This window comes from Microcaecilia unicolor, chromosome 6 (genome assembly GCF_901765095.1).
Source record: "Microcaecilia unicolor chromosome 6, aMicUni1.1, whole genome shotgun sequence".
Lineage (NCBI taxonomy): Eukaryota > Metazoa > Chordata > Amphibia > Gymnophiona > Siphonopidae > Microcaecilia > Microcaecilia unicolor.
The window spans coordinates 162,585,438-162,608,622 of NC_044036.1; the positions used below are offsets into that span (position 1 = coordinate 162,585,438).

Here is a 23,185-nt window from a genome sequence, read left to right on the forward strand (position 1 = left end):
TTCAAGTAGCCCATTTACTCAGGCAAAGGACTTTTTGGAAACTGCCCTCAATATAAATATATTAGAGAGGTGCATTTGTTTGAAACAACATGGGGAAATGTCATTTTGTGTCATTCTGTGCCTGAGAAGACAAGATAAAACTTGAAATGTCATTTTTATCTCAAGTCATTCGTGAAGGATGTGCACTTCTTCAACAGCAGACCATTTTCCATGGATATAGAGTGCACACCATCTGCAACATTGCCCCTGAAATGAAAATAAAACTTCAGGGAAATAAAACAAAAATGTTTGGCTTGCACACTCCTATTTAATGAATTAAAGCTTTCAAATATTAAAATTTGCATGTCAGACAGGCTTCCGTTACTACTACAATACCCTAGCCCCAGAAGTGTAAAATATAAAACAGTATTTAATGGCCTAGTTTTTTTTTCAGTCTGTTAAGTGGTGGATTGCACGCAGCCATGTAGCTGTGCTACCCGATTAGCGCAAAACACGCCTACTCTCTGACCCAGCACTAAAAAATAAATTATATTTTTAGTGCAAGTTAACTGTACACTGGGGCCCTTTTACTAAAGGGTTGGTGTGCGAAAGTAATTCCCACCCCCAGTGCTACAGTAATTTTTTTAGATTTTTATAGCGTAGGAACTTAACAGGCAGGAATTGGGCACTGCCTGGTAATCGCCGGGTTAGCGCGGGAGCCCTTAGCACCATCTCAATGGGTGGAAATAAGGGCTCTCCACTGAAATGGCTGTGGAGTAAGTAGTTCACTTAACGCAGGGCCATTTGTTTTCCCAAAAAATGGCCAGCCTTTTACCTGCTGCAGTAAAAGGGGGCCTCAGTGTGCGTCAGAAACACGCGCTGATCTAGCACAGGCCCCCCCCCCTTTACTGCAGCTTAGTAAGAGGGCCCCATTGCGTTAACAGCCTAACAAAAAAAGTAAAATACTAAATGTAAGCAAATCGTACAATCAGTGAGGTAAACCTGGAGACAGAAAAATGAAATCTTGATTATAGCAATGACATAGATATATCTACAAAAACATGCTAATATTTATAATGTCCAGTTACGCTATAGGATTGCTCTGGAAGGGGAACTGTTGGGATGATCTTGGTTGTTGAGTCTAATTATAAATATCTCAGGGTGCACCTGAAAATTAACTGAGGGAATGCAAGGCTGAGGACTGGCATAGAGCGCCTAATCCCGTGGCACTGGTCTGTGACCTCCCCTGCCCCCATGGCTAGCTCGAGACAGTGTCAAGCGGGAAAATGGAAACCAGGGGGCCCTTTACAAAGGCATGTAAGAGTCTACACGTGTCCAGCGCACCAAATCAGCATTACCACCTGGCTACCGCATGCCCCAGGTGGTAATTCTGAATTTGGCACGTGCCAAAAACGCACTGTAGAAAATATTTTCTATTTTCTACCGTATGGCACTTACCCGGCAGTAAAAGCCAGTGAGTGCACGCTGCAAGCCTACCACCTGGGTAGCATGTCAGACCTAACAGCTAAGTCAATAGGTAGGGGTGAGGCCTCAGACTGAAAATGGATGTGCGCTGGTTTTTATTTTGCCACACGTCCATTTTCTGGCCCCCCTTGAAAAAGACCCTTTTTCTAGGATGCAGTACTACTACTACTACTACTACTATTTAGCATTTCTATAGCGCTACAAGGCATACGCAGCGCAGTAAAGACTGGCCTGGTGTGCGGCCAAAAGAGGCGCTCGCACTGTCGCAGGCCACTGTCCAGGGGCCCTTTTACTAAGACAAGTAGGAGCCTATGCACGTACAATGCGTGTCAAATTAGAACTACTGCCGGCTACCGCGTGCCCTGGCGGTAATTGTAATTTGTACGCGCATCTAAAATGCACGGCAGAAAATCATTTCTATTTTCTACCACATGGCATTAACCAGGCGGTAATCGGCAGCGTATGTGCGCTGCTGATTAGCGCCCGGTTAACGCATGAGACCTTAACGCTAAGACAATGGGTGGCGGTAAGGTCTCGGGCCGCTATTTTGCCGCATGTCCATTTTTGGCAAAAAAGGGCCTTTTTTTGCAGGTGCGCTGATAAAAATGGGCCTGCAGGCAGCCAATACACGCGTCTACACCAGCGCACCTTAGTAAAAGGGCCCCATGCAGAGCGGTTGAATGGGAGCCGGCTGCTGCCTTTCAATCTCAAACTAACCCCGCCCCCACCGAAGCGAAGGACGCAGCGCACAGGTGCAGCCGCCGCAGCCATTCAGGGGGCTGCAGCCTAGGGACTAGGAGAGCTGGGAGCGCCCACTAGTGGGCTCCAGCTGTCCGCGCGCGCGTGTTCCACCCCCGGCTGCGCATCACGCGCCGTCCAGGCTCCTGCCGCTATTTCCCTCTTTGAGTTGCTCCAGGCGTTTGACGTCGCAGGTTTCGTGCCACCCGCGCGGACGTGGGCTGCTCGCTGCTAGTCTTGTGCATGTCGCAAAGCGCCCGATGGAGCCTTAAATCTCCGAGGAGAGGCTTCCTGCTCACCTGCTGCAAAGCGCCCGGAGCCCAGCTGCTTTCCTAAAGGGGACGATCCCGGCGCATTTCTACCATGCAAACAGCGACAGCGTCGGTACTTGATATCTCAAGGACAGTTCTGATCGCCGAGGACGGAAATCACGGGCACAACCGGACAGGTAAGAGGCAGAGGAGGGAAGGAGAGTTGCACTGGGCATGGAGACTAGCCGACCCCTTGATTTGGGACTTCTGGGTCTCGTGCTCAGTATAGATCGATCGCAGCAGCGACCCTAGAAAAGCATTTTCTTTATTCATGGGTGAACATAGTGAAAGGAAAAATGAAAGAAAAGAGACACAGTCCCCATCTGCATGCCATCAGTATTCATAGCATTCTCGCAGTCACCCACGTCTACTCTCTGTCGGCAGGTTTCAGGTGTGGTATTTTCCAAGACTTCTGTTCATTTAAAATAGAATCTAGTGAGGAACTTGCTGAAAACAAATGTCTCGGGTGTAAACTGCTCGATCTGTATATTAAAAAACAAACCAGAATCAGTCCACTTTGCTAAGAACCCCCGTGAACTAATGGATCGCTGGGCAGAAGAGCGTAAAACTAGAAAGTGTGACGAGCCTCGCAGACTGAAGAAAAAAATTAACCCTGGGAGCTGCTTTAAAGGTTAAACCTCGGCTTCCAAACGCGTCCCCAGGAAGCTAAAAAGCTCATTTCCCTGTCAGAGCCGCCTGCGTCCCTTTTACAATTTGACAACTTTTCTCCCGAGACCAAGGATGCCAGTCAAAAGTCCTAAATAAAGACCTAAGGTTCTGAAATATTAGATAAGGCACCGGATTCCAATTGCAGTCCTCCACTGACTTTCCTGGTGATTATGGTCATATACGTTTATCTTCTCCTGTTTGAGCAGGTGCCCTCGTAGCGGCCAGTGCAAAAAACCGTGTGTTAGGCTAAAGCTCAGAAGATGGTTTCTTATCGCAGTCTTAAAAAAAAAAAAAAAAGTGCTCCCACTGTAGAAAACCAATAGTATGGCTTTGTGCAAAAAAATAAGTCCTATCATGGTAGATGCATGAACAGTTAGATATGTGATAGCTGAAGCTACATTTGGTGCACAAGAAAATCAGAGCCTGGAGTTGCAACCCCTTTGCTGGAATGATATTCAGCACATAGGGGTAAATTCTATAGAGGTCGCTAAAAGTTAGGTGCAAAAAATAAAAAAAAACAACTGGGTGCTGCTAAGTCAGTATTCTATAACAGCAGAGTTGTGCGTCGTCTGTTATAACACACAAGTGGAAGTCCGCAGTTATGCGCCAAAACTCTAGACACAACCACTTATTCCATGTCTATGGCTGGCGTAAATGCTGACACCTAATTGAGCAGGTGGGCACGTAAATGCAACTATTCTATAAAGTGAGCACAGGAATAGTCAGAATACCCCTGACATGCCCATGCCCTTTATAGTTATGCAATAAGGGGTCCTTTTAACAAGCTGCGATAAAAAGAGCCCGATGCTAGCGGTGGAGGCCATTTTTGCCGCAGTGCGTAAATATGCCTGAAAATAGCCATGGCCATGCGGTAAGATTGCTTTTACCATGTGGCCGTGCGGGGGGGGGGGGGGGGGCACTTACCGCCACCCACTGAGGTGGCGGTAAGGACTCCCGCGCTAACCCGGTGGTAACAGAGTAGCACGTGGCACTGCCCGATTACCACCGGGTTAGCACCATGCTGGAAAATAACCAGCTAATTTCCCTAGCGAGGCAAAAGGCACACACTGGGGCTGGAACTACCTCTGGCACTGGCGTTGAGCCAGCAGTAGCTCCAGATTAGCATGCGGTAAGCCCGCATTGGGCTAACCGCTGCTTTATAAAAGGACCTCTGTAGAACTTAGGTGCTCAGTTTACTGAACAGGAGCACAAGTCCGTTTACACGTGCAATTGCTAATTAGTGCCCATTACTGCTTGTTAATGACAGTTATTGGTACTTATCTCCAGTTAAATGCCAATTAGCTAATTATGTTATGCATGTAACTGGCTCTGTTCTATAATTGGATGCGCAATTGCGTGTCTAACTTTAAGTGCTATTTATAGAAATTGGGGGATGCAGGTTTTGCAACGTTATTGTTTATGTGCAGGATGGCATTTCATCCTGTGCCCGAAAATATGTGCATACGACTTCAGATACTGACACGTGATGTATGCAAATACCGCAGTCTAGCATTTCTTTATTCCAGTACACCTTCTTCTTCAGCTCCTCGTCATCAGCCACACAATTAAAAGCTGCAGGTTCTGTGCGCTGGAGGTTAAGAGCGGAAACAGACATAAAACACTCACTAGCATTGACCACAGGAGATCAGGCTGGATTTTGAAAAAGCATTTGACAAAGTACCTCATGAGAGACCCCAAAGGAAATGAAGAAGTCATGAGACAGGAGGCAATGACCTATTGTGGACTGAAAACTGATTAAAAGATAGAAAACAAAGAATAAGATTAAATGATCAATATTCTCAATGGAGAAGGGTGAATACAGGGGTTCTCCAGGGATCTGGATCAGGCGACCCTCAGGGGGAGGAATGCTGGCTTCGGCCTAACCCCTGGTAAGCCTTTCCTCAGCTGAGAGGTACCCACCTCTACCACCGGCTGCCTTTCAGGTGCTGTGGAGGACTTGCAGCTCATCTGCATATCCTTACAGCCTTCTCCGGGGTGACACCCAGGTCCACCCCGATCCACTCAGGGCCTCCGCTCTAGGTGCCCAGCGCTCCCACCAGGTGCTGTGGAGGACTTGCAGCCCTTCTGCATTTCCTCACAGCTGTATCCGGGGTGACTCCAGTTCCACCCCGACCTTCCCAGGGCCTTCTCTCCAAGTGCCCAGAGTTCCCAGGTGCTTTTTGGCTAGGATCAGGCGACCCTCAGGGGGAGGAATGCTGGCTTCGGCCTAACCCCTGGTAAGCCTTTCCTCAGCTGAGAGGTCCCCACCTCTACCACCGGCTGCCTTTCAGGTGCTGTGGAGGACTTGCAGCTCATCTGCATATCCTTACAGCCTTCTCCGGGGTGACACCCAGGTCCACCCCGATCCACTCAGGGCCTCCGCTCTAGGTGCCCAGCGCTCCCACCAGGTGCTGTGGAGGACTTGCAGCCCTTCTGCATTTCCTCACAGCTGTATCCGGGGTGACTCCAGTTCCACCCCGACCTTCCCAGGGCCTTCTCTCCAAGTGCCCAGAGTTCCCAGGTGCTTTTTGGCTAGGATCAGGCGACCCTCAGGGGGAGGAATGCTGGCTCCGGCCTAACCCCTGGTAAGCCTTTCCTCAGCTGAGAGGTACCCACCTCTACCACCGGCTGCCTTTCAGGTGCTGTGGAGGACTTGCAGCTCATCTGCATATCCTTACAGCCTTCTCCGGGGTGACACCCAGGTCCACCCCGATCCCCTCAGGGCCTCCGCTCTAGGTGCCCAGCGCTCCCACCAGGTGCTGTGGAGGACTTGCAGCCCTTCTGCATTTCCTCACAGCTGTATCCGGGGTGACTCCAGTTCCACCCCGACCTTCCCAGGGCCTTCTCTCCCAGTGCCCAGAGTTCCCAGGTGCTTTTTGGCTAGGATCAGGCGACCCTCAGGGGGAGGAATGCTGGCTCCGGCCTAACCCCTGGTAAGCCTTTCCTCAGCTGAGAGGTACCCACCTCTACCACCGGCTGCCTTTCAGGTGCTGTGGAGGACTTGCAGCTCATCTGCATATCCTTACAGCCTTCTCCGGGGTGACACCCAGGTCCACCCCGATCCACTCAGGGCCTCCGCTCTAGGTGCCCAGCGCTCCCACCAGGTGCTGTGGAGGACTTGCAGCCCTTCTGCATTTCCTCACAGCTGTATCCGGGGTGACTCCAGTTCCACCCCGACCTTCCCAGGGCCTTCTCTCCAAGTGCCCAGAGTTCCCAGGTGCTTTTTGGCTAGGATCAGGCGACCCTCAGGGGGAGGAATGCTGGCTTCGGCCTAACCCCTGGTAAGCCTTTCCTCAGCTGAGAGGTACCCACCTCTACCACCGGCTGCCTTTCAGGTGCTGTGGAGGACTTGCAGCTCATCTGCATATCCTTACAGCCTTCTCCGGGTGACACCCAGGTCCACCCCGATCCACTCAGGGCCTCCGCTCTAGGTGCCCAGCGCTCCCACCAGGTGCTGTGGAGGACTTGCAGCCCTTCTGCATTTCCTCACAGCTGTATCCGGGGTGACTCCAGTTCCACCCCGACCTTCCCAGGGCCTTCTCTCCAAGTGCCCAGAGTTCCCAGGTGCTTTTTGGCTAGGATCAGGCGACCCTCAGGGGGAGGAATGCTGGCTTCGGCCTAACCCCTGGTAAGCCTTTCCTCAGCTGAGAGGTACCCACCTCTACCACCGGCTGCCTTTCAGGTGCTGTGGAGGACTTGCAGCTCATCTGCATATCCTTACAGCCTTCTCCGGGGTGACACCCAGGTCCACCCCGATCCACTCAGGGCCTCCGCTCTAGGTGCCCAGCGCTCCCACCAGGTGCTGTGGAGGACTTGCAGCCCTTCTGCATTTCCTCACAGCTGTATCCGGGGTGACTCCAGTTCCACCCCGACCTTCCCAGGGCCTTCTCTCCAAGTGCCCAGAGTTCCCAGGTGCTTTTTGGCTAGGATCAGGCGACCCTCAGGGGGAGGAATGCTGGCTTCGGCCTAACCCCTGGTAAGCCTTTCCTCAGCTGAGAGGTACCCACCTCTACCACCGGCTGCCTTTCAGGTGCTGTGGAGGACTTGCAGCTCATCTGCATATCCTTACAGCCTTCTCCGGGGTGACACCCAGGTCCACCCCGATCCACTCAGGGCCTCCGCTCTAGGTGCCCAGCGCTCCCACCAGGTGCTGTGGAGGACTTGCAGCCCTTCTGCATTTCCTCACAGCTGTATCCGGGGTGACTCCAGTTCCACCCCGACCTTCCCAGGGCCTTCTCTCCAAGTGCCCAGAGTTCCCAGGTGCTTTTTGGCTAGGATCAGGCGACCCTCAGGGGGAGGAATGCTGGCTTCGGCCTAACCCCTGGTAAGCCTTTCCTCAGCTGAGAGGTACCCACCTCTACCACCGGCTGCCTTTCAGGTGCTGTGGAGGACTTGCAGCTCATCTGCATATCCTTACAGCCTTCTCCGGGGTGACACCCAGGTCCACCCCGATCCACTCAGGGCCTCCGCTCTAGGTGCCCAGCGCTCCCACCAGGTGCTGTGGAGGACTTGCAGCCCTTCTGCATTTCCTCACAGCTGTATCCGGGGTGACTCCAGTTCCACCCCGACCTTCCCAGGGCCTTCTCTCCAAGTGCCCAGAGTTCCCAGGTGCTTTTTGGCTAGGATCAGGCGACCCTCAGGGGGAGGAATGCTGGCTTCGGCCTAACCCCTGGTAAGCCTTTCCTCAGCTGAGAGGTACCCACCTCTACCACCGGCTGCCTTTCAGGTGCTGTGGAGGACTTGCAGCTCATCTGCATATCCTTACAGCCTTCTCCGGGGTGACACCCAGGTCCACCCCGATCCACTCAGGGCCTCCGCATTTTTCTCTTTGTATCTAATCTTTTTCCAGTTGCTAAAGTACCTTAATCGTTTATGGCCCCTATTCACATTCTCTTCCTAGCTCTGTCCCTTCCTAATCTTTTCCCTCACCCCCTACCTCTCTCCGCTACAGGAACTCACTTCCCATCCATTGACTTCATCACCTCACCTTCTCTCCTACCCTCTTCCTCCTTTTTGGCTTTTAATCTCCGTCTCTTTCTTCCCTCCATTTTGCCTTCCCCATTCCACCTAAATACCTCTCGCCTTCGACGCCTTCGTGGCCACACCTCTCCTACTCTCCTCCGCTCTCTTTTACTCCTTCTCTTACTCTCAGCTGGTGACATCAATCCCAATCCTGGCCCTCCTCACCAACTATTATCCAAACTCTACAGATCTCACCGTGACCTCTCTAACCTCATCTCTATTCCTCTACTCCCCTCCTCTTCTCTGCCCTTCTCTTGCGCCCTATGGAATGCCCGCTCTATCTGTAACAAACTCCCCTATATCCAGGACCTCTTTATCTCGCGTCACCTCCATCTGCTCGCCATAACAGAAACCTGGCTCTGCCCTGATGACTCTGCTTCAGTCGCAGCCCTGTGCCATGGCGGTTATCTATTTTCACATACTCCTCGCCCTGCTGGCCGTGGGGGCGGTGTTGGACTACTTCTCTCTCCCTCCTCCAGATTTCAACCCCTTCTTCCACCTCAATCTCACTGTTTTTCCTCCTTTGAAGTCCACTCTATCCGCCTTTTCTCTCCTCTGCCTCTTCGAATAGCGGTCATTTATCGTCCCCCTGATAAGTCCCTTTCATCCTTTCTCAGTGACTTTGATGCCTGGCTTGCCTTCTTCCATGATCCTTCCTCCCCCTCTCTCATCCTTGGTGACTTTAATATTCCTGCTAATGATCCTTCCAACTCTTATATTTCCAAGTTACTCGCTTTAACGTCGTCCTTTAATCTCCAACTATGCTCCACCTCCCCCACTCATCAAAATGGTCACTGTCTTGATCTCATCTTCTCCTCCAACTGTTCACCCTCTAGTTTCCTTGCCTCCGATCTTCCCCTCTCTGATCACCATCTTATAACTTTCACACTTAAATCTCCTCCCTCCCAGTCCCGTCCTATCCTATCTAATTTATCTAGGAATCTTCACGACATTGACCCTTCATCTCTATCCTCCCATGTTTCAAACCTCCTCTCTACTGTGGCACCATCCACGTCTGTCAACGAGGCTGTTTCTTCTTACAACAATACTCTATCCTCTGCCTTAGACACTCTTGCACCTTTGATGACCCGCCCTGTAAGGCGTACAAAACCCCAACCTTGGCTGACTTCTAATATCCGCTACCTACGTTCCTGTACCCGCTCCGCCGAACGCCTCTGGCGGAAATCTCGGGCCCTTGCTGATTTCTTACACTTTAAGTTCATGCTGACCTCCTTCCAATCTGCTCTTTTACGTGCCAAACAGGATTATTATATCCAACTGACCAACTCTCTTGGCTCTAATCCTCGACTTCTCTTCACCACATTGAACTCTCTCCTCAAGGTGCCCCCTCCCCCAACTCCCCCTTCACTATCTCCTCAGACCCTTGCTGAATTCTTTCACAACAAGGTTCAAAAGATAAACCTTGCTTTCTCTACCTCACCAGCTCTCCCTCCACTAGTCCGTTCCCCTCTCTCTCCTTCCCCTCATTCCCTTTCCTCCTTTCCTGAAGTTACTATTGAGGAAACTACACTTCTCCTTTCTTCCTCAAAATGTACCACCTGTTCCTCTGATCCCATTCCCACCCACCTTCTTAATGCCATCTCTCCTACTCTTATTCCTTTTATCTGTCACATTCTCAACCTCTCACTTTCCACTGCGACTGTCCCTGCTGCCTTTAAACATGCTGTGGTCACACCTCTCCTTAAGAAGCCTTCACTTGACCCTACTTGTCCCTCTAATTACCGACCCATCTCCCTCCTTCCTTTTCTCTCCAAATTACTTGAGCGTGCTGTTCACCGCCGCTGCCTTGATTTTCTCTCCTCACATGCTATTCTTGACCCATTACAATCTGGTTTTCGCCCTCTCCACTCAACCGAAACTGCGCTTACTAAAGTCTCCAATGACCTATTACTGGCTAAATCCAGAGGTCAATATTCCATCCTCATTCTTCTTGATCTTTCCGCTGCTTTTGACACTGTCGATCACAGCATACTTCTCGATACCCTGTCCTCACTTGGATTCCAGGGCTCTGTCCTTTCCTGGTTCTCTTCCTACCTCTCCCTCCGCACCTTTAGTGTTCACTCTGGTGGATCCTCTTCTACTTCTATCCCTCTGCCTGTCGGCGTACCCCAGGGTTCTGTTCTTGGTCCCCTCCTCTTTTCTATCTACACTTCTTCCCTTGGTTCATTAATCTCATCCCATGGCTTTTCCTACCACCTCTATGCTGATGACTCCCAAATCTACCTTTCTACCCCTGATATCTCACCTTGCATCCAAACCAAAGTTTCAGCGTGCTTGTCTGACATTGCTGCCTGGATGTCTCAACGCCACCTGAAATTAAATATGACCAAAACCGAGCGTCTCATTTTCCCCCCCAAACCCACCTCCCCGCTCCCCCCATTTTCTATTTCTGTTGATGGCTCTCTCATTCTCCCTGTCTCCTCAGCTCGAAACCTTGGGGTCATCTTTGACTCTTCTCTCTCCTTCTCTGCTCATATCCAGCAGACCGCCAAGACCTGTCGTTTCTTTCTTTACAACATCCGTAAAATCCGCCCCTTTCTTTCCGAGCACTCTACCAAAACCCTCATCCACACCCTTGTCACCTCTCGTTTAGACTACTGCAATCTGCTTCTTGCTGGCCTCCCACTTAGTCACCTCTCCCCTCTCCAGTCAGTTCAAAACTCTGCTGCCCGTCTCATCTTCCGCCAGGGTCGCTTTACTCATACTACCCCTCTCCTCAAGACCCTTCACTGGCTCCCTATCCGTTTTCGCATCCTGTTCAAACTTCTTCTACTAACCTATAAATGTACTCACTCTGCTGCTCCCCAGTATCTCTCCACACTCGTCCTTCCGTACACCCCTTCCCGTGCACTCCGCTCCATGGATAAATCCTTCTTATCTGTTCCCTTCTCCACTACTGCCAACTCCAGACTTCGCGCCTTCTGTCTCGCTGCACCCTACGCCTGGAATAAACTTCCTGAGCCCCTACGTCTTGCCCCATCCTTGGCCACCTTTAAATCTAGACTGAAAACCCACCTCTTTGACATTGCTTTTGACTCGTAACCACTTGTAACCACTCGCCTCCACCTACCCCCTCCTCTCTTCCTTCCCGTTCACATTAATTGATTTGATTTGCTTACTTTATTTATTTTTTGTCTATTAGATTGTAAGCTCTTTGAGCAGGGACTGTCTTTCTTCTATGTTTGTACAGCGCTGCGTATGCCTTGTAGCGCTATAGAAATGCTAAATAGTAGTAGTAGTAATCTGTGCTGAGACTGTTGCTTTGTTTTTACATATTTATAAATTACCTGGAAACAGGAATAAGGAGTGAGGTGATCACTGATGGCAGAAAGGTATTAAAAGTTGTTAAATCACAAGAGGAATTGTGAAAAATTGAAAGAAGACTTTATGAGATTTGGATGTATTTTCAAAGCACAGACTTACAAAGTTCCATAGCAACCTGTGGAACTTTGTAAGTCTAAGTGCTTTGAAAATGAGCCCCTGGCCAATGGGCATCCAAATAGCAGGTGAAATTTAATGTGCAAAGTGATGCATATAGGGAAGAGCAACCCAAACTATAGCTGCATGATGTAGGGTTTCACATTAGGCATCACCACCGAGGAAAATGATCTAGTTGTAGTCTCTGGTGATATGTTGAAATCCTTTGCTCAGTGTGCAGTGGTGTCCAAGAAATTAATAAAGAATTATTAGGAAAGAAATGGAGAATATCATAATACCTCTTTCACTCCATAGTACCGTGTTTCCCCGAAAATAAGACACTGTCTTATATTAATTTTTGCCCCCCAAAATGCGCTAGGTCTTATTTTCAGGGGCTGTCTTATTTTTCGGGGAAACATCGGGGTTGGCCCACCCGCCCGCCCTCCCTCCGTCGCTCCCGGAACTAACCTTAAACGTCTCCTTTCACCTTTGCAGCAAGCAGCAGCAGGGCAGGCCACTCCTTCCTTCCGTGTCCCGCACTCGCCTGACGTAATGTCCGCGAGGGCGGGACACGGAAGGAAGGAGAGGTCTGCCCTGCTGCTGCTTGCTGCGAAGGTGAAAGGAGGTGTTTAAGGTTAGTTCCGGGAGTGACGGAGGGTGGGTGGAGGGGGGCCCGGCGACCTCGGGTGGGGGGGGGGGGGGGGCGGCCTTGTCCGACTCTCGGCAGCCCTGCTTTCAAACAAAAATTTGCTAGGTCTTACTTTCGGGGGAGGCCTTATATCTACCAATTCAGGAAAACCTCTACTAGGTCTTATTTTGGGGGGATGTCTTACTTTCGGGGAAACAGGGTATGTCCACACCTCAAATATTGTGTACATCTTGTCACTACATCTAAAAAACAAATAGCAGAATTAAGAAGGGAACAGAAAAGAACAACCAAAATGATAAAAGGGATGGGAAGATTTCCCTGTGAGGAAAGGCTAAAGAGGTTAGAGCTCTTTAGCTTAGAAAGAGATGGCCTGGGGGGAGATATGATAGAGTTATATAAAATAATCAGGGGAATGTAATAGGTAGATGTGAATCGCTTGTTTACTCTTCCCAGAAGTACAAAGTCATATAATGAGGTTACTCATTATAATGAGGTGTATAAATTAAACTTTGGAATTAGTTTCCAGAGAAAGTTATAAAAGGTGTTAGCATAACAGGGTTTGAAAAAGGTTTGGACATGTTCCTGGAAGAAAATCCATAAACCATTATTAAGATGGACTTAGAGAAAATGCACTTCTTATTCCTGTGAAAAGCAACATCTTTTGGATCCTGCCAGGTACTTGGGACCTCGATTGGCCACTGTTGGAAGCAGGATACTGGGCTTGATGAACATAAGAGTAGCCATACTGGGTCAGACCAATGGTCCATCTAGTCCAGTATCCTGTTTTCCAAACAGTGGCCAAGCCAGTTCACAAGTACCTGGCAGAAACCCAAATCATGGCAACACCCCATATTACAAATCCCAGGGCAAGCAATTGCTTCCCATGTCTGTCTCAATAGCAGACTATGAACTTTTCCTCCAAGAATTTGCCCTTTGCTCTGTCTCAGTATGGCAATGCGTATGTATTTAGGTTCTGTCCTTTTTCTCCTCCTCAGATCTCGTTAAAATCTCATCATTAAAAAACTCTGCACTAAGCTGCCTGTTGCTCTACACACTTCTCTCCATCTACGCTGGGATTTAAATGTGCTGTGTGCTAATGTTTTGCATACAGCCCATGTGCAAAACTCCTTTCTACATACAGTAGGGCACCCACAAAAGTTTGCACAAAGGCCCGGCTAACTTGTCTGCAAAGTTTTTCACACATTACTATGGGCTTCTTTTACAAAGTGGCGCTACTGATTAGCGGCTCGCTGAATGCGAAGAAGCCCATTCAATTCTCATGGGCTTCTTCGCATTCAGCACACACTAATTGGTAATGCTGCTTTGGAAAAGGAGCTCTGTATCAGCCCCTCAGACTCTAAGCTCTCTGGGGATGGGACTTTAGTGTACCTTAATACTAATAATGCGTAAGCTATTTTGAGCATTAGTTGGAAAGGCAGATGGAAAAAAAAGCATTTGCAGAAGGAAAGTACCAATAAAATATTTTCAGAAGGGTAGTGTGGAGTAGCAAAAATGAGAGAGGCAAGTGGTACCTTACAGTCAACCTCTTTATCGAGGCATGAGCTTTCAAGGACTAGAGTCTATTTTGTCCTGGAAAGCTCATGCCTCATAAATTGTTAGGTCTATAAGGTGCTACCTGCCTGTGCCATTTTTGTTGCCAGTAAAAATAATAATTCAAGAACACAAGCAGAGTTGAATACTAATATGTTAATAGCTCCTGTAACTGTATCATCTAAATAGTATACTGCAGAAAAGCCAAGCCCAGTGATTTTGCATTATGAGGTTTGGAAGGATTAGCTTTTCTTTTACTGTGGCAGAGGGAGGCAGTAAATGATACAGTTCAGTGCAGGCTCCAGGGGATGTGGCCTCCTGAGTCCTGACAGTCACAAAAGAGAGGGACAACAGCATACAAGTACAACAAAGCAAACAAAAAAGAAAAAAAAAAGAAGAAGCAAAAACTGGTTTTTGCTCCTGAGTCCTGAGCCAGCCCTGATACGGTAGAATCCACCTGTGTGGAAGGTAATTCCCTTGACTGCCCTTGCTATTCTGATACTTGATGGGGATCACCTCATGCAGAATGCAAGTGGGATACACTGCAGTTTTATATTGATTAAATGGCACAGGGTCTTTCATGCTGTTATTGCAAGGATGCCACCATGAAAGTGTATGCAGTTGTATTAAAGCTTATTTGGCAAGCAGATTTTTCTTGTCTAAGACATTCAGAGGTTCCCTAGTAGTTTTTGAAATACGTCAACTCTCAAACTGTTGCAGTACATGAGGTTTTATTGATTAGTAAATAACATTTGATATTTTGATAACTGTATTCTGTAAAGGAGTGCCTCTGAATGTTGCATGAAACCTTCCTTTGGGATGCTGTGGTTATATTGAGAAGCTACGAAGAGTGCAGCTTAATTTAAATTTTGTAGTGACATCATCATTTATGAATATTATACAGTGTATGAGATGTAAGTAAGTTCTTTTGAACACTTAAGAGGAAATTTGTTAATCTTTTTTTTTTTTTTAATTTTGACCTACTAAACATGGTTTGTCACATTGGGACACAAGACTCGGGTTTAATTTTTTTAAAAATTGTACCTTTACAGTTCCATTGTAGATAGAACATACAAATTGCAATTGAGTCATCCAGATTGGGATGAGTCAGATTCTGGTAATATTTTAAAAAGGATTTGCTGATGCAGAGCCTTTTCTACAATGCTTGTGTAAGTACCGGTTCCATGAGGTGGAAGCAACCATTCTACAGTTGTCAGTGTCTAAAATATGAGGCAACTTGGCAGCATCCTTGTCTAAGAATCAGCACTTAATTCTGTAAGTTGGTATTTCAGAACCTAGACGTATAAGAACCGACTCGTAGATGTGTATATGTGCCTATAGTTCAACACAATTGATTTGGGAGAGGGGAGGGGAAACATTGGGGGAATTGAGGGGAGGACCTCCCCTAATCCCTCCTGTACAGTGCTGCTCAGAACCAGCACTGTTACAAAACTTGTAAGTACCCAGGAGCAGCTGTAAATCCTGATGTTGATCACGGCAGGGCCGCCGAGAGACTGAGCCGGGCCCAGGGCAGGGCCGCCGGCGGGCCTGGAGCAGAATCGTCATTGCTGCCACTGCCCCCCTCCCCAAACTGTCATCGCCACCGCCCCCTCCCTCCCACCCGCCCGAAGTACCTTGGCTGGCCCCGCCAGCTGCAGGCAGCATGGCTCCTTCCTCTGCCCAGCATTGCCTGCCCCTGCTTTCCTCAGGTCGCACATGCTCAGTCTAAAAACTAAGCATCCATGGCGTGAGGACTCAGCAACTGGTAGGGAGGCAATGCAAGGAGGGCCCAATGCCGGAGTTTTCTCTCTCCTGCTCCTGTCAGTACGCGCTCAACTGGGTCCCGTCAGGAGCAGAAGAGAGAGAGAGAGACCCCTGCGCTGTGCCCCCCTATTCATGAGATACGTTTGCATGTACTGCCTCCATTGTATGCATTCTTCTCTCAGATATATTCATTGTGGATATCCTGAAGATGCAACTGGTTGTGGGTCCCCCAGGGCAGGTTTGGGAATCACTGTGATCTTTGCTTTCTTCCGGTCCTTATACTGTCCTGCCCTTTAATTCTTATGGTACCCTTTCACTTTCCACTTTTCACGTATATATCTAAAGAAAGTTTTATCCTTTGCATTTATTGATTTGGCAATATACTCTTCTGTTTAATTAAGCCTTTGCCTGTCTAATTGCCTTTCCTTTGTTTCTCCTGGTAATGTTTACTGTTTCCTCTTTCTTTCTCCATTTTTATTCTCTGAATGCTCTTCTACTGTATTTGCTTTTACCTTTCTCTTACTTCTTTATTGAACCATAATGGTCTCTTCATTATCTTCCCCTTGCTAATATAGTAGACACAGAGATTTGTTAACCATGTGAATACTCCTTTTTATTCCTGTTTATAGTTCCTCTGTATCTCATAGATTGCTTATGCCTGACAAAGACCTCCTTAACATAATTATTTAAGTACGTAAGTGTTGCCATACTGGGACAGACCAGAAGTCCATCAAGCCCATAATCCTGTTTCCAACAGTGGCCAATCCAGGTTACAAGTACCTGGCAAGATCCCAAAACAGTACAATACATTTTATGTTGCTTATCCTAGAAATAAGCAGTGGATTTTTCCCAAGTACGTCTTAATAATGGCTTATGGACTTTTCTTTTAAGAAACTGTCCAAACCTTTTTTTTTTAAACCCTGCTAAGCTAACTGCATTTACCACATTCTCTGACAATGAATTCCAGAATTTAATTACACATTGAGTGAAGAAATATTTTCTCCAATTTGTTTTAAATTTACTACTTTGTAGCTTCATTGTGCGCCCCCTAGTCCTAGTATTTTTGGAAAGAGTAAATGAGCGATTCACGTCTACCCATTCCACTCCACTCATTATGTTATAGTCCTCTATCATATCTCTCCTCAGCCATCAAGCTGAAGAACCCTAGCCACTTTAGCCTTTCCTCATTGGGAAGTTGTCCCATCCCCTTTATCATTTTCTTAATGTTATCCCTTTTGAAATGTAGGATTCTTGTTCTAATATGGAGATTTTGGATTTAGCTCATTCCTTTTTCAGTGAGTTACATTCAGGTCCAGTAGGTATTTCTCTGTCCCTAGAGGCCACACAATCTGTGTTAGCACCTGAGACAATGGAGAATTAAGGGACTTGCCCAAGATTACAAGGAGCAGCAGTGGAATTTGAACCCTGTCTTGAAATATAGTTTAATTCAGACCCAGTGTATATTGAAGTGCACAATATGGTGATCAGGTACAGAAACTTAGATTGTGAGCACACTAGGGACAGAGAGGAAAGTACCTGTATATAATATGTAAACCAGAAAGTGGTATATTAAAAGAAACCTGCATTACTTTGATCAATAGGCCCGGGTTGCTCCCTACCCTAACAGCAAGGATACTGTCTTCATTTGTCAGTATCAAATCCAGCTTCACCTTGCTAGAAGTGGGCTCTTCAGTGAGTTGATTGAGAGAGATGATTGCATTATCATCATATTTCTAGTTGATCTAGCAGCTAACAGTAGATTAAGGCCTCCTGTTAACATCACCCTTTGGATGACTTGTCTACCTCTTTATCTTGTGATGGTGGCTTCCATAGATATTAGATATCCCACTGCAACACAGCTGCTCTTTGCCCACTTGGCCTCTTAGAGGGCAGTTCTGTAATTGGGTCTATAAAAGAATCTAGGTATTTATTTATTTAGATTTTGCATGTCTTTTTCAGTAGTAGCTCAAGGTGAGTTACTTCAGGTATGGTGGATATTTCTCTGTCCCAGGAGGGCTCACAATCTAAGTTTGTACCTGAGGCAATGGAGGGTTAAGTGACTTGCCCAAGGAGCAGCTGTGGGATTTGAACTGGCCACCTCTGGATTTCAAGACTGGTGCTCTAACCACTAGGCCACCCCCCTTGGTTCTATTAGAAATACTAGCATAATCTGGTATCAATGTGTCTAACATTTAGGCACTGCTCTTACACCAGTCACAGGAAGTGCATAAGAAGGGGCGGTCTGACCAATAGGCCACCTGAGGCGGCACTCTTTTGGGAGCAGCATCTCCCCCTTCCTTCTTCTACCCCATTCCCCAATTTTACCTTCTTTTTACATTTTTTAAAAGCCGGCAGCAGCAGCGATTCCCATACGTTGCCCTGCCACCGGCACCCGCCTCTTCCCTTTACCGCGGCTGCCTCACTGATGTAACTTCCTGTTTCCTCAGAGGCAGCTGTAGAAGAGAAGAGGCTGGTGCCGGCGGCAGGGCAGTGTATGGGAATCGCTGCTGCTGCCGGCTTTTAAAGAACGTAAACAGAAGGTAAAATCGGGGAACAGGGTGGAGGAAGGAAGGGAGGAGATGCTAGAACTTGGCCCTGGGGAGGGGGTTGGCATTTCAGCCCTGCCTCAGGCAGCACCTTGTTTTGGGCCACTCCCGTGCGTAACTTACCATATTCTGTAAGTTACAGGTGTAAGTGGGAGCCCAGCCTATGTCCTGCCCATACTCTGTCCCTGTGTACAGCAGGGGCGTAGCTACTATGGGGCCACGGGGGCCTGGGCCCCCGTAGATTTGGCCGTTAACCCCCCTGCTGTGACCCTCGACCCCCCCTCTTCCCGCCACCAACCCTCCTCCGCCACCGTCGCGTACCTTTGCTGGCGGGGGACCCAACCCCCGTCAGCCGAAGTTCTCTCGGCCGTGCGGCATTGCTTGCTAAATGATCTGATCAAGTTTCTGTGCGTGCATGTGACATGCAGGATGTCAGATGCACGCACATAAACAGATTCAAACTTGATCAGATCATTCGGCAACGCTGCGCGGCCGAGAAGAGGACTTCGGCTGGCAGGGGTTGGGGTCCCCCGCCAGCAAAGGTACGTGGCGGGAGAGGGTTGGCGGCAGGAAGGGGGGGTTGAGAGGGTTGCGGTGGTGGCGGCAGTGGGGGGGGGGCTAAAATGTGCCCCCTCACGTCGGGCTCTGGACCCCCCTCCTGTCGAAGTCTGGCTACGCCCCTGGTGTACAGTCCTCTTTCAAATATGCACTATGGAAGCTAAGTAGATATTTGCAAAATGGTGCTTAGGCAGCATGTGAGCATACGCATGCAGATATGCTAGTATTCAATAAATGAACGTACATACCCCTGATTCTATAAAGGTTGCCAAAAATTGCATGCTCAAATTTAGGCGCGTTCTCAATTTGCATGTGCAATTTAATAAGCTAATTAGTACCAGTAATTGGCTTTGTAACAAGAAATTATTGGCACTAATTATATTTAATTGGGACTAATGTTAATATGTTAATGTTAATGTGACAGTCCACATATGCTAACAGTTAACATTGCATTTTAGCAGTTAGTAAATGCAAATTTCTATATTAACTTCTAACAAAGAAGGGGGAAGAGAATGTGCCCTATGCTTTCCATAGGAGTAGTTACCGTGCATTAATAGAGGGAAAGTTATCACTGTGGGATTTCCACATTCCTCTTATTGACCTATAAGTGCATTCACTCTGCAGCTCCTCAGTACCTCTCCACTCTCATCTCTCCCTAAATTCCTCCCCGGGAACTCTGTTCACTGGGTAAATCTCTCTTATCTGCATCCTTCTCCTCCACCACTAACTCCAGACTGTTCCTTTTATCTTGCTGCACCATATGCCTGGAATAGACTTCCTGAGCCGGTACGTCAAGCTCCACCCTTAGCCGTCTTCAAATCTAGGCTAAAAGCCCACCTTTTTGATGCTGCTTTTAACTCCAAAGCCTTATTCACTAGTTCAGAACCCTTATTTTATCATCCTCACTTTTAATATTCCCTTGTCTCTTATTTGTCCTGTTTGTCTGTCCTAATTAGATTGTAAGCTCTGTCGAACAGGGACTGTCTCTTCATGTTCAAGTGTACAGCACTGCATACGTCTAGTAGCACTATAGAAATGATAAGTAGTAGTAGTTGTCTTGGGATTCCAGAATCTTGCTACTCTTTGGGATTCTGCACAGAATCTTGCTACTATGGGATTCCGGAATCTTGCTACTCTTTAGGATTCTGCACGGAATCTTGCTACTCTTTGTCCTTATCCCTTATTTGTTCTGTTTGTCCTAATTAGATTGTAAGCTCTGTCGAGCAGGGACTGTCTCTTCATGTTCAAGTGTACAGCGCTGCGTACATCTAGTAGCGCTATAGAAATGATAAGTAGTAGTAGTAGTAGTACTAATGTGCGTAAGGTTAGGCACAGAATCCGCGCCTAACATTTACACATGGCCCAAAAAATGGGGTGCAGAAATGGGTGGGTCATGGGCGTTTCAGGCAGAATAAGAGCGTGGTTTTGAGTTACACGTGTAATTACAGAATATGGGTGCTTCATTCATAAATTTAGGCACGGGCATTTGCACATGTTTTCGTTGGTGCAGTGGCGGCATCTAAATTTGCGTGCGACATCTCCACTTAATCATTTATTCTATACACTGCAGCAAACAGCTTACACGAGTATTTTTCAGTGCCAAATTTTTAGGTGCCTTACATAGAATCTAGCACATAACACACATATCAATGTGTGACATATAGTAACATAGTAACATAGTAGATGACGGCAGAAAAAGACCTGCACGGTCCATCCAGTCTGCCCAACAAGACAACTCATTTGTGCTACTTTTGTGTATACCCTACTTTGATTTGTACCTGTGCTCTTCAGGGCACAGACCGTATAAGTCTGCCCAGCACTAGCCTCGCCTCCCAACCACCGGCTCTGGCATAGACCGTATAAGTCTGCCCAGCACTATCCCCGCCTCCCACCACCGGCTCTGGCACAGACCGTATAAGTCTGCCCAGCGCTATCCCTGCCTCCCAACCTCCAGTCCCGCCTCCCACCACTGGCTCTGGCACAGACCGTATAAGTCTGCCCCGCACTATCCCCGCCTCCCACTACCGGCTCTGCTATCTAATCTCGGTTAACCTCCTGAGGATCCTTTCCTTCTGCACAGGATTCCTTTATGTTTATCCCACGCATGTTTGAATTCCGTTACCGTTTTCCTCTCCACCACCTCCCGCGGGAGGGCATTCCAAGCATCCACCACTCTCTCCGTGAAGAAATACTTCCTGACATTTTTCTTGAGTCTGCCCCCCTTCAATCTCATTTCATGTCCTCTCGTTCTACCGCCTTCGTATCTCCGGAAAAGGTTCGTTTGCGGATTAATACCTTTCAAATATTTGAACGTCTGTATCATATCACCCCTGTTTCTCCTTTCCTCCAGGGTATACATGTTCAGGTCAGCAAGTCTCTCCTCATACGTCTTGTTACGCAAATCCCATACCATTCTCGTAGCTTTTCTTTGCACCGCTTCGATTCTTTTTACATCCTTAGCAAGATACGGCCTCCAAAACTGAACACAATACTCTAGATGGGGCCTCACCAACGACTTATACAGAGGCATCAACACCCCCTTTCTTCTGCTGGTCACACCTCTCTCTATACAGCCCAACAACCTTCTAGATACAGCCACCGCCTTGTCACACTGTTTCGTCACCTTCAAATAACCTTCAAATAACTTATCCTTCCTCTTTTTTTTTTTTACCATTCCTTCTGGAAAGGGTGTATCCTTGTATCTCCAGCTCTGTGTCTTGATTATCAGGGATGCATAATTCAGTTACTGCAAGCGCTTCAGTGTCCTCGTTCACCCTAGTGACTTCTAGGTCAGTGAGTTTGTTGGATACATTATGAGTTTTTGTATACATGAGTTTCCAAGCTGCTCTACTACATTCCACCCTCCCCTTTTCTTCCCTTTTTGTCCCTTCCTAGAAACACTCATGTGGAAACAGGTCGCTAGTTAAAAGCAGAAGCAAAATATGTATTGGGGCTGTGATTTTTGCCTGTGGTCTGAAAGTGTGGCAATGATCCTCGTGATTATTTTTAAAAAGACAGGCCCTTTTTGAATAGGTGTAAAATGACTTTGTTTCAGGTGCTGATTCTCTTTTGGTTTTGGTGCCGTTCCTTATAACCAAAATCATAGGCATTCCCAGGAAAATCTTCTGTTTTAGAAATCGTGGCCGGCATCATAAATTCAGGCCTGATCGGTTTGGACCAAAGTTTATTGTGAACTGACCTTTATCTGAGAATTGTCAGTGTTTTGACTGCACAGAGTTTTAAAGGACCCCTGATGTAGGCACTTCGCTGAAACACGATCGTGTTGGGTCATCTCATAGTAAACGTTTCATCTACATTGTGTAACTCCTGTGGCATTCCTACTCACTCTCTTTAGCTGATTCTGCTCTTTTTCTTGTCTTATCATCTGCAGAGAGTGTCTCCCCTTGCATTCATGGGCACATGGTGAGAGAAGCAAGCACAGGATCCTGTCCACTAAAAGTTTGTTCCAATTTTGTGCCCATGGAAAGAGTTTTAGTGAGTGCCATTCTCCTCTGTTGTAGCAATGCGAATAATTCAAATGAATATAATGTGCTACTGAGATGTATGGCCTGGCAGTGGATATTTCCATCCCCATGTGTATGATTAATATGCTTATTAATGCTGCGGCTAGATGATTTAAAATGTACATTTTATTCATATTCTATGGAGCACTTTAAATCAGTTGCCTCCATTAGCCTATCTGATACGTGTATAAGCATGAGAGTGGCCCATGCACAAAAACTGATTAATACACTATTTCTATTTCTTTGTTAATTGCATTTCTGTTGTAATGCCTTTAGAGAACTACACAGTAAAGAGGTTATAATGTCCTCGTACCAAAGTTCTTAGAATCTAAATTGTAACCCAGGCAGGTTAAGTGACTATCTTTAAGGGCCATAGCGTGTGTGCTGACAGAGGATTTTAAAGTGCTTCCAGGTTTCACTGTTCCTGTGTTCAGACCTCCAAACTGCTTGTCTATGTGATGCTTTAGTAAGGATTTCTCCCCTCTCATTTCACTTATATGGGGAACTTGATAAGAAATCCAGATCTCTGTGTTTTCCTCTTATTTGAATTAGGGACTCTTTCACTAAACCGCAGTAACATTTGCATTACCATGGCGTAACGCAGAACTTTACCATGCAGTATCTGCAAATTTAACATGGCAACCATTAGAGGCATTCCCAGCATTTGCCGTTACAGGTGCCTTGTTAAATTTGCAGGTACTGCATGGTACTGTACATGGAGATAGTGCAGAAGCCCTTAGCGCTTGGTGATCCCGTATTAACTGCAAAAGTACTGACTAGCATGTGGTATTTGTGGCTCGCTAATCACAAAACACTTTCTATCCATTCTTTACCCATCACACATCCTCTAATACAAAAAGCAGTTAATGCGTGGTTTACCACGTGGTATCTACAAAGCCCCTTAATGCAGTTATGCCCTATACCAGTTACAGTGCAGTAAACGTCATATTA

At 47.4% G+C, this 23,185-nt stretch overlaps 1 protein-coding gene across 3 annotated transcripts in view; it reads left to right on the forward strand.

Annotated features, from left to right (window-relative positions):
• Positions 1–2,267: 2,267 nt before the first annotated feature.
• SUSD3 (sushi domain containing 3) overlaps positions 2,268–23,185 on the forward strand; it is an 82,444-nt gene continuing 61,526 nt past the window's right edge. The window contains exon 1 of one of the 3 annotated variants that reach the window (XM_030207523.1): positions 2,268–2,650. In XM_030207523.1, the coding sequence (XP_030063383.1) occupies positions 2,566–2,650 (85 nt within the window). In that variant the 5' untranslated portion in view covers positions 2,268–2,565. The remainder of the gene's footprint in view (positions 2,651–23,185) is intronic. The other 2 variants (XM_030207522.1, XM_030207521.1) reach the window with 2 other exon arrangements.